The 11624-nt window shown below is 42.7% G+C and overlaps 1 protein-coding gene across 1 annotated transcript in view; it reads right to left on the bottom strand.

Annotated features, from left to right (window-relative positions):
- Positions 1–11624, bottom strand: part of eif4g3a (eukaryotic translation initiation factor 4 gamma, 3a) — a 35314-nt gene that overhangs the window by 5168 nt on the left and 18522 nt on the right. The window contains exons 7-23 of the mRNA XM_086086314.1: positions 11100–11279; positions 10730–10841; positions 10481–10641; positions 10142–10276; positions 9634–9796; positions 8428–9168; positions 7594–7682; positions 6251–6536; positions 5931–6064; positions 3851–3970; positions 3590–3754; positions 3309–3506; positions 2348–2494; positions 1814–2050; positions 1603–1707; positions 1228–1366; positions 503–615 (exon numbers count right to left, since the gene is read on the bottom strand). Coding sequence (XP_085942440.1) covers positions 503–615; positions 1228–1366; positions 1603–1707; positions 1814–2050; positions 2348–2494; positions 3309–3506; positions 3590–3754; positions 3851–3970; positions 5931–6064; positions 6251–6536; positions 7594–7682; positions 8428–9168; positions 9634–9796; positions 10142–10276; positions 10481–10641; positions 10730–10841; positions 11100–11279 — 3225 coding nt within the window. The remainder of the gene's footprint in view (positions 1–502; positions 616–1227; positions 1367–1602; positions 1708–1813; positions 2051–2347; positions 2495–3308; positions 3507–3589; positions 3755–3850; positions 3971–5930; positions 6065–6250; positions 6537–7593; positions 7683–8427; positions 9169–9633; positions 9797–10141; positions 10277–10480; positions 10642–10729; positions 10842–11099; positions 11280–11624) is intronic.

The following is an 11624-nucleotide window of genomic DNA, read 5'->3' as shown; positions in this document are numbered from 1 at the left end:
ATGAGCATCCAGCAGGGGGAGTTGGAGATTCTGACAAGGACAAGGACCATATTGACACAAAAACAACTGGACTGACAAGTTGGGACCACCGATGTAACGACGACTCAAAGTAAGACAAATCTGAACCTCAGACTGACATCGGCAAAATTCAAAAATACATTGAACCCCCGTGGTTGGTGGATCTTACTTACTAGCCGAAAATTGTATTTTTCTGTGAAAAGTCATGTTTAATGACATGGCATTTATAACAGAGGATGGGTTCCTTTCCTCAAAATCTACAAATAGGCAAATTTACAAATGCTAAAACCAAAAAATGCATACATATTAATATGCAAATGTTCACATTATACTTTAAGACAATAATTGCTAGAAAGAGCCGTTTTCAGAGATAACAGATAAGTAGATACGTATGCATCACCAAATCACCAAGTCACCAGCTGTAGCAGCAGCAACTAATAAAAAATTCCAGAGCAGTGATGACATTGCAGCAGCAGTGGCTCACCTTGGAGATCTTTGGGATCTTATTTGGGTCAATGGTCCTGCTGTTCTTGGTCATGGGCACAGTATTCCAGGTCTCTTCTCTGGGCATGCGTGGCTCTCTCTGCTCTCGCAGATCTGTGCAACAAAATGTGATTATGCCCACCATAATCCGCAAAGTAACGGATAATTGAAGCTGAACATAGGGCTGGGCAATATAGCCCAAAAATAACATCTCAATTTTTTTTCAGTCATTCAGGACGATTACGATTTTGTTAAATTTTAATCTAATAAACGTGGCAAATGTTTTTTTTTGTGTTTTCTTTTTTTTTTAAAGGTCTCATTTATTCAAAAATGATTCCTGTGCAAAATCTTCAGACAACAATAAAGTATACTGATTCAAAATCAGTTTTAACATAAACTTAACATTCATAGTTAGCAAAATTACAACTCACAATAACATCTGGATCTAACAGAACATAAGAACATCTTTTAATAATCCAGAAGACAAAATACGATTTCACGATTTAGCAAATTTTGAACGATTAGATTTTCAAAATGACAATTAATTGAATTAATATGATTAATTGCTCAGCCCTAGCTGAACGTTAAAAGGCAAAATAGCTGACATCAGAGGCTTCATGGTTGCCACTAAGTAAAGCAGGTTTATGGGGGATAGAAAGTGGGAATATTTACAGGCTTCATAGGCATGCAGGAGTGACTGGAAGGTCTATAAAGATGATTGCTTACCACCTCGTCGCTTGTTCTCCTTGGAGAGCAGCTGCTGGTGCACTTTTCTCTGCTCTTCCTGCTCTTCAATTTTGGCCTCCTTGTGGATCTGCTCAATGGTTTTGGGCCCCTGGTCGGCTCTTCTTGACACCCAGTTGTGCTGCAGAGATAGCGATGAACATAACATAACATTAAGTGGCCTCAAACTGTATGGCAAGCCAGAATTTGCGGTTAGGCATTAGCAATTTTTGGGGAACCCTCGTATCTATTATTCACCTACTTTGACACTACTGTAATTGAAGGAATGTTGGTGATGGTGTATCCCACTTACAAAAACTCATATTTACACATAAGACAAATATCACACGAAGGCCTATGGCATGTCCACAAACTCACCAATCTCAGGTCAATGACATCCTGCAACATAAAGCGTATCCGAGACGAGGTCTTCCTCTCCTTCACTATTTTTTCCATCTGATTGAAATACTGATCCATTCGAGGCTGAGGAAAGAATTAAATTAAACAAGAAGGAGTTGATTGTTCGAAATTGCGGATTGTTCAAAATTGTGGGATGAGGCTGCAGACCAAATGTCATTACGAGGTGTACCTTGGCTTTTTCAAAGTCGAGGTCTTTGCCAATGGTGGTGAGCAGCCTGCACAGGCACTCGACAGACTCTTCATCGTGGTTCTTCAGCAGCTTGACCACGCAGTCGTGCATGATGGCCTCCGTCAGCATCTTGAGCTTGAAGAGTTCCCCGATGAACTTGATGTTGCCGATAGATCGCCGCCGCGCTTTGTCTTTTGCCTCTTCTAACTCCTCCTGAAGACGCTCACGCTCTGTGGACTGCGAGGACATGATCAACATAAAAAAATAAAATGCAATAAACACTAAATTAACAATACATGTAATAAAACACCAAAAAAAGATCCAAACAGACTTTTAAAAGCTATAATGAAGCTAAAATAATAATTTGCAAACCATGTAGTGCAATTGAATAATTTCTGGTGTGAGGATGTCTTGACTGTTTGGCACATCCGCCTCACAGTGCAGAAGTCGTGGGTTGAAATCTGGGCTCCGGATGATCGCTCACGACACACCGATTGAAAATGGCTAGCCTTAAAAAAAAATTCTGGTACATACCAAATCGGCAGAGTCCAGCTCTTTCTGCTTCTTCTCAAACACCACGTCATCCACTTTGTCCTTCTCAAACTCCTTCTGGCAGCGGTGCAGCAGCAGTTTGCGAAAGTTGACTGTGTTGTTGGGCTTGTCTGATATTTGCACTTTGAGCTGTACCATACAACACAAACACAGACATAGTGGAAATAGAACAAATATGTGATCATCTTGCATTTGCACAAATAATGTTTGCTTAATAATTTATTTAGACATGATTTGTTTGCGAGCAAAATTATGCAAAAACTGCACAACAAATTTCGACATTTTGTTACAAATTATTTTTGTTATATTTTCTCAGGGTATAATTCATCAATCCTAACGACAAAATGTGGCTATATGCATGCTTTAGAGCTTACGAAAACAGGTGAGCCGCGATTGGTTGTTACCTGAGCCCTGAACAAATGTGATGTCATTTTCACTCAACAGCAATTGGCAAAATGGCCTCCCTTGAGATGGATGAATTCTGCTACTTAACTCATATTCCACAAACTCAATATCGGAATACCATGTTTAGACTAGTGGAGCTGCATAAAATATATTAATGTTAAGAAAATGTTTGTGTTGATTTCCCCTTTGTGCCCTCATCAAATTTATTACTATTACCCTTTGGAAACCTTCATAAGATTTATTGGGATAACCCCTCCGAAAATATCTTAACTACTTTCTGAGCAAATCTGAAATAGTTATAGAGATATATGAAAAAAAAAATGAAAACAAGAAGCAGGAACATGTACATTCTGCCTTTTACATTTTATTTCCTCTTTGGCTTGTGGTCATCACACCAACTAATTTCGACACGGAATTGTGAGTGCCTCTGCGAAAAGAATGATTCCTACCAAGATGAGGCAGTGATTTTGCTTGAACCTTCTTTTTTTAATCAAAGTATTGAAAGTTATTTAATGAATCGTTGAAGTCCTAGCTTTACCTCAGCAAGGCACCGGCACATGTTGCCGTAGGCGACAGAGAAGCTGGGCTCATCGATGGCTTTCTCGAAGACGAGGTCGATCACCCCCTTCAGTCGTTCTTCCGTGTCGATGGTCAGGTCCGTCACCTGCTTCATCAGCTGGCTGAACTTTTGAGGCGTGAGCTTGTTCAGGATACTGCGCACCTTCCTGAAAAGCTCCTGAAGGAGACAGAGACCCACCAAAAAATAAAATAAATCCAGCTATTCCATTTGTGCATGGTAGTTAAAATACACTTTCCTACCTGTGTTCCCAGCATCTCTGGGTCGTCGACCACACACTCCCGCTTGGAACCTGGCTTCCAGGCATTCTCTGCCTTCTGCAGTTTAACTTCGTCGTTCACCGGCACGCTCATTATGATCTTTCTGGGAGGAGGCCGCCGCGTGCCCATGTTCATAAGCTGCGAAGACTGATAGGTTGAATCCAGTAAGTATATTATTGTGGTTTGAATTCAAAGCAGCCAATGAGCTCGAGAAGAGTTCGTCAGAGTATTTATGCGACTCACCATAGCGGCTCGTGCACCGCTCATCTGTCTGCCAAAGTCTGCAAAGGCAGGTGTGAAATCGGGTCCCCTGGAAATCACCCTGGGATCAGCCGCTCGAGAAGGCAACTTGTTTTGGTTCATCTGCAATGGCATGCATGCATGTCAGGGTAAATGAAAATTCTAAATTACACATTAGCTGTGAATATAAGTGTGCCTCTATATGTGCCCTGTGATTGACTGGTGACTACTCCAAGGTATGTACCAAGGTGCTAGTGCAAGTACTATCGAAAATGGATGCAATGACATTAAAGAACCCTCAACAGCAGGGGGAGCAGACTTTTTTTCTGCTAATATTGGAGAGAGAAAAAAGTTGTGCCCCTTTGACAAAGTTTGGCCTAAACATGACCTGTCGCAACTGATAGGCATGCTACATTAGTTGTTTTGCTTGGTGCTTTTCTTCTTCTTTTATTTTTTATTTTTTAAACAGTACAGGCTGTATGTTATGTGAGCCCTGCTCAGCGGGCGGTCCAGTGAGAGAAGTCAGAACCAGATGTGGAAGGAAAGAAAAGAACACGGAGCAAGAGAAAGAGTGGGTAAAAAAAAGAAAGAATAAAGCATTCAGCTGATTGACCTCTCCTCTCTTTTTTCCTGTAAGATCTAACACCCAAATGTTGATATCAGCCAGTTTAGCGGGTCTTTTGACAGATGTGGGGGGCAGGGAATGGCATCTTAACGCTGCCAAGTGTGACATAATGGCAGTGTGATTTTAATCAAAACAGGATTTCAGGAGCCTCTTTCACGCAGAAGACCCGGAATTAATCAACCTTTGCAGTTTATATTCCTGAAAATGTGTGCGCTTTCACACCGCATCCCACAATTGGATTACATTTGTTGCACAACAAAAAAAAAAGTCCAAATCAAAAATTAATTTTTCATAATATATTATTATCTAGTAACAGTTTAAGCAGTCTGAATAATCCATAGGCTAACATTAATTGCATTTTTGTGTTGAACTGCTATTCACTTTTTAAGGAGTTAACAAGTTTGATGTACCACCTTAATGTGGTCACTGACGTCGGCTTGCCAGAGGCTGAGCTGCAATGTATTGGTTTTTGCAGAAAATGGGTTGCTAGAGCACAAAGCTTTTGCACTCTACTGAATGTTGCATAGCAAAAGAATCCCCAACATATTTAAAGTTGATTAGCATCATAAATGGTATTGAACAGAAGTCAAGAACAACAGTAGTGGCAGTGGAAAACCCGTGTTTTTTTAATATGAGAGCAGGAAGGCAGGAAAATACCGGGTTTTCATATATATTAGTAATTTTATATGCTTAGTTGTTAGATGTCTTATTATTTGCTGTTACCTATTGTGCCTGTGCTTTTTACTTTATTGATGACTATGTCTTGTTTTTGTGTCTTATATACACCTGGGAATGCATGGAAAGCAATCTTGATTACTCTGAATGTCTAGCATGTGAAAAAAATTCACAATAAAGGTGACTTATCTTAATGATAATAATTACAAATATAATAATTATAATATATAATAATTGATGTTGCCATGCTGCATTTTCTTTTACCACCATAGCAACACATGCCTTCAGGCATAAAGAAAGTCAAGAAATGCACATATAGCTGTACTGTTGCAAATCAATAAAATTTGCATGCAGAGAAGTCAGTGATTAATGAGGATGTAAACAACAGCACTGATATCCTGTAAACTCTGAAATGTAGCAAGAATTTTGTGGCTAGCATAGAAAGCCATTCGAGTTCAGATTGGCTCAGCTTAAGGTTCATATACTGTACTAGTATGCGCTTTGTTCTCACTCCTAAGAAAATTCAGCGCACGTGTAGGCTGTCAAATAAATGCTCAAATCAGTTCTTAAAGCATTTATTTAATATCCTACTGTGTATTGATTTTTTTGTACAAGGATAAAAAGCATACTAGTGCATGCACCTTAAACTGGGTTCCAAGGATACAGAATCCATGGCTCAACGGACTTTCTATAAGCCTGAAGATAAATACCAGTGTGGATCATCAGGTGCAGTACCTAGAATAATCAACACAACCATCAGCCTCTATCAAATGATGTATTCACCTTGTCGAGCACCACATCGCTGATTGGCGGTAGACCCTCTGGTTTCTGTATACAGGCGGGCATGAACTGGAAACGCAACAAGGAGCCCCTGTCATACTGTCGCTTCTTGCTGGGATCGGACAGGTCAGGACCAACTAGTCCAGTGAAAGAAAGAAGAAAAAAAAAAAAGACTGAACAAAGGTCAACTGTATTTGCATAAAATCTACTTGTTTAAATCAGGTCAACTTCAATTTAGTAAATTTCTGGTTTATTCTAACAAATTCCCATATAGTTAATTTCTGGAATCTTGTAACACTAGACCTGAGTGGAGTTTCTCCCACCTTCTATGTCCTGCGAAGCCACAGTTGAGTTGTCTTTGTCCCCAGGCGACACTAAGCTGTCGTTGCTCTCCGTCTCAGAGGTATGGCCTGCCCCGTTCCTTAAAGGCTCCGGCTCGGCATCGCCGTTCTCCTCTGGGACAGTCAGCCTTATGTCGGCCTCGGGGCTGCCGGCAGGAGCTGGAGTGTCAGCAGAGGGGAAGAGCGTTGGTGGGGCCCCGGAGCCGTCCAGTAGAGCCGGCTGCAGCGCCGGATCAACGGCGACAGGATCTACGGGCCGAGGTTTGTCCTGTAGCAAGAGTTCATATATAGGGGTTCCTCGGTTTACGACCGGACTGGCATACAACATTTCAACATTGTAATCTTTAACCACCTTAGTAAGTGTGGCAATAACGTGCATACTTTCTTGTGCCGTATTATTTTTGCCACTGTGGAAACTGTCATTTAATTAATTCCGAACACATTTACTGTACAGTGAAGAAGCTGCATAGCCTTACAAATAGTAGAACTAATACAAGTCGCTTCCAACTCCCAGATGTTTGTGCACGTATAGCCAAATGAGCTCACATTGCTACCAAACCTAATACAATAATTAATATTATCGTATGGTAATTTAATAAAAACACACAAGCTGAGATAGAAGATACATTTCTTCTGCAAGACTCCTCTAACTGTATGTCACATGATCATTTTTTTCCAGTGATGACTATCTGATCAGAGTGAGCAAAATGGCTAGAACATATTGTAGCTAGTACAACTAATAACCCTGAAATTGCATACGCTCCAAGCTCCATTCGGTCAGCAGTATGGGAGCATTTGGGCCACAAGGTTAAGAACCAAGATGGAAATCACGTGGTCGACAAAAGCCAGACTGCTTGCAATAAGTGTTTAATTAAAAAAAAAAACTATATGAGCTGCTGCATGTCTGTCCTTGTGTCTGCTTCATTCATCCAATATAATGCTGCTTTTGGGGCTTTGTCCACAGCATTAAACCAGAACAAGCCATGAAATAAGCTATGAAAAAGCATGGGTGTGGTTGTTCATCAATGAAGAGCAGGAAATGAGAAAAGCACACAGCTGAATTTACAAACAGTGCGCTGAATGAGGAGTGAGGATGATGGATAACACCTTGCTTGACCCAAAAGCCATGTCTAAGCGCTTTCCTGCGGCACATGTGGAAACATTTTCCGCATGATTTATTGTGCCTTTCCGCTCCCCTCTCTCTCTCTCTCTCTCTCTTCAACCGTCGTGCTTCTTGGATACGCTGACATTTTTCAGAGGCTTTCGTTTTGAAAATGAAAGCGCACAAAAATTTGAAAAATGTCCAAGCATCTTTGCTCTCTTACCTCATTTTCCTTCAGATGTGTGTCTCCGGCGTGAATCAATTCATTTGGTTTCCTCCAGGTCTTTGGTATAGCAGCAGAAGTCTGATTTACTGCAAATGAATGTAAAGATTTTTGCACTTTTCATTTATTCCCACAGCACATTTTAGGTCTTTAGAGTTTGATTTGAAGGCCAACATTTCATTTACTATATGAAATGCTTTAGCGGGGACATATGGAAAATTTACGTTTTAATTCCATGTATACACATAAATGGGTCTCCTGAGAGCCTGCCCACCCATTAAGAGTGAATTAAACAACCTATCAAATCTTTAGTTCAGGGTACAGTAGTACTGTACTGGAAACGTACCACAATACCTTGCCGTAAAAAAAATGACAACACGTTTTCAGTACTGATGTTCTAAGAGGGAAGGGAGAGTGACAGACGCTGGCTTAAAGAATCACTGCACAAATACAGTTCCATTGCTTTTTACTTTTTAATACCAATGCATGTAATCTTTTGGAACTGTTTGTTTTTAAACTTCAAATTAGGTGCAATTTGTATTCAATTTGAATGTGAGATACATTTTAAGTTAAGTGCAGGGTTAATTGTCTTACTGTGGCTTATTCATTAATTCCGTGATTATGCTTGGATTTCAAAACTTTTGAATCTTAAGTCATCTCTCCCGATTTAAATGAGTGGAAACTGATGGAAATGAATGGAAATTAATCCTTCCCGGCAGCCCCAAAAAACATAAAAAAATCAAAATACATGATTAAAACCAGAATTATATCTCAAACATACTGTACGCAATGAAGGTTTCGATCGAAGGTGTGTTTTTCAGTGTGCTCATGTACCTGTAGTGGGACTCTTCCGAGTGAACGAATTATGCTGGGGCTCTGCTTCAGCAACGCCTCCAGGTGCCTCTGCCCCCACCCTGGTGACAAGGTCATTTCTGTCCAGGAGCTGCTTGGGCTCATTGGTCTCTGCTGTGGCCTGCACAAGAGGCGGAAGGCCCGGGGGGAGCATGACACGCAAAGCCGTGACGGGACTGGAAGTCGGGGCGACGGGCACCACTGTCAAAGATGCCATGGGGGCCAGCTCGGCAGTAATGGGCACCTCTGGTCTGACATCAGAGGGTAAGGTTTCTAAAGAGGAGGTCTCTTGGAAAGCGGGAGAAGTAGTAAGAGGATGTGCTCCAGATGGGGATGCCAAAGGAGTCACAGGGGCTGGCACGTCCATATCGGTGTCAGGGTCTGTGAGACCATTCACAGCCTTAGAAATCGGCAATGGCGAGACTGTCAGAGTCCGTGAGGGGGCATCAGAGAGAGGCTTGTCAGCAGTGGGAATATTAGGTGCCGCCGAAGAATGTTTATGGTCACCGCCAGAGGAGAATGAAGCAGTCGAGGGTGGCCGATCACCAGTGTCGACAGCTGTGGGCGGGAGGGCCACAATAGCGGGCTGGGAGGCAGGGAAGACAAGCTCTGGTTCAACAGTGGAAGAGGTTTCTGATGCAGGAGCACTGGCTTCCAGTCTCTCCAGGGGAGCTTCCGGCGAGGAAGACTTATAGACTAATGGCTCCAATTTTGGTGTCTCATCTGGAAAAAACAAAAGAACAGAGAACAAGTGTTGCTACCAAAAAAATATCCATTCATCCATTTATTTCTATAGATACTTTTCCTGCCCGGCGTCGGCATGTTGGAGGGAGGTCAATGTGTTACGTTCTGATGCCTTGCGAGTGCATGTGAATAGAGAATTTTGATTGATAGCAAACGTTAATGGTGAATGACTGTGCGGTGGCTTCAGCGGGAAGGACAACATCTAACTTCACCATTTACCAGTACCAATTCGGAAACGGTGAAAGGATAGAACATTTGACAAGAAAAAGACGGCAATAGTTGTGCTCATAAAGTTCAGTACTCTTCAGTAAGTGTTGTATTTTTATTTCCGAAAAGGAACACAACTGTTTCCAAATCTGAACAAATAGGTCAAGCGTTGTCCCATAACGGACTGTGATCAAATTTCTAAGGATTTTAGGGAGGACAGAATATGTTGAGGCACACCTGGTCCTGGTTTGGCATCTGAAACCCCAGTTGTCGCTGCTTGCTGTGGCTTCTGCGGACGTGTTGAGGGCTCCAGCGCAAAGTCTCCGGAAGCGCCGTGCTGATGCTGGGGAGGCTGTGAGGGTGACTGCAGCTCCGGAGTCTGCCTGCTGCTCAGCGGCTGCTGTGATTTGAGGTAGAAAACGTAAGGATAATCATGAGGGTGGGGCCAGGAGAACTGGGCAGCATAAATCAACAAAAGTTACAGAGATGCAAGCCAGCATTGGACACACACAGCACACATTTTGGAATAAGACATAAAAGAAGTAAGAGGATGAAGTTCAATATGAAAGTAATTGCAGCACAAAGGATGCAGAAACACGTAAAAAAACAAGACAAAATAAAAGAGAGAAAGAGAGGAAGAAGAAAGAAACTGTTAACATTTAGGGACACACAGGCAGGACAAAATGGCGCCACGTCACCCTTTACAATCAAGCTGCTCTTAAAGTGGTAGTACCCTGCGCCATACCTGAGGGGGGGTTGGAGTGGTGGAAGGAGGGCCAACAGGGGGCGTTGAGTTCCTGCTCCCCGAGCCCCCGGCCATGATCTCTTCGGTGATGTCCCTTCCACCCTGATTGGGGTCGCGGATACGAATCTGGGAGGACAATGGCACAAAAACAACACACCTCACTAAAGCGCACAAGTCCAACAACAGCTGCTGAGGGGTCCATGTAACCCACATTTGTAAAGTAGTCTATCACTAATGCAGTAGTTAAGTTAGAGTTACAGTACATATTTGTATTTGCCATGAACCGAAGATCCCTTATACTGAAACAGTCAGTGTTGAATGAACTACTAAGGTACTCACTGTTTTCTTCTCGCGCTTGGCTGGTGGAGGTTGCTGTGGTGTAGGCACTATGATGGGCGGCGAGGCCGAGTATACAGTCTGCCCTGGGTAGTAGGGCGGACCGGCTGTGGGAACGGGGGCGGGAACAGAAGGGGACACGGGTGGATGGTACCTGAGGGGATCTTTGGAAAAAAGATTGCTTTAGTATGACTACGTAAAAAATTAAAAATGAGAATTGTATTGCCTTTGTGTTGAATTGGGAAAACGTACGATACGGGGACGGGTACTCCCCTGGTCCTGGACCTGGATAGAAGGTGCCAGACCCTGGGGGCTGGACAGAATACTGCTGAGGAGGCGCCACGTAGGCAGTGCTGTGGCGATACTGCAAAGAGGAAAAGACATTATTGATAAGGGAAAGACAAGAGCGCTCCTCTCCTGGGGCACATTTAGATTAGTTGGTTTCACACCCAGACATCAAAACTGATTATTTGGTCAAGAGCCTCGTGCTCAAGCTTTCGCTGTACTTTTCACCACTTCCATTCCTCACAAAGAAAATTAGCACTGTGACATTGTTTTGAAGGCGCAGAGTCACAACCTTGTAAGTCTCACCACAGAAACAATTTACAGGTCATAATCTCACCTGTGGGATGTAGTACTGTGCAGCCTGTGGCGACGGGAAAGGCATGGGTGCCATGGTCATCATGATTGCTTGATTAGCAGGGTAGACGGCTGCCGTGGGAGCCTGGGAGCCGGGCCGTATGGTGGGGGTGTTAGTGGGGATCGTGGGCCTTGCAGTCTGCATTTGAGTCCTCTGGAAAAACTGTGAAGAAAAACAACAGAGAGAAAGAGAGAGAGAAAAAAAATATATAGCGATTGTTACCCGGCAAACATTATTTACAGCAAAGGCGGTGGTCTTGGTTTGTTATGCAAATTTCAACAATTTCTACTGCTTATTAGACACTCTTTGCCCGTCACGTTTGCCAAACAAAGCAGTTCAAAAATAAGAAATAAAAGGATTCTGAGAGTACAATGACACTCAGTAGAGCGCTAAATTCAGACTTCCCCAGGTAACAGATGATACTGTACCACTCCAGTCCTGCAGGTGCTTATAATGTGCATTACAAAAAGGCTACCAAGTTGGATAACTGCCCCGCCTCACCTGAAC

Source organism: Leptonotus elevatus, chromosome 10 (genome assembly GCF_054856555.1).
Source record: "Leptonotus elevatus isolate MCC_2025b chromosome 10, RoL_Lele_1.0, whole genome shotgun sequence".
Taxonomy (NCBI): domain Eukaryota; kingdom Metazoa; phylum Chordata; class Actinopteri; order Syngnathiformes; family Syngnathidae; genus Leptonotus; species Leptonotus elevatus.
This window is presented reverse-complemented; position numbering and strand designations above follow the sequence as displayed.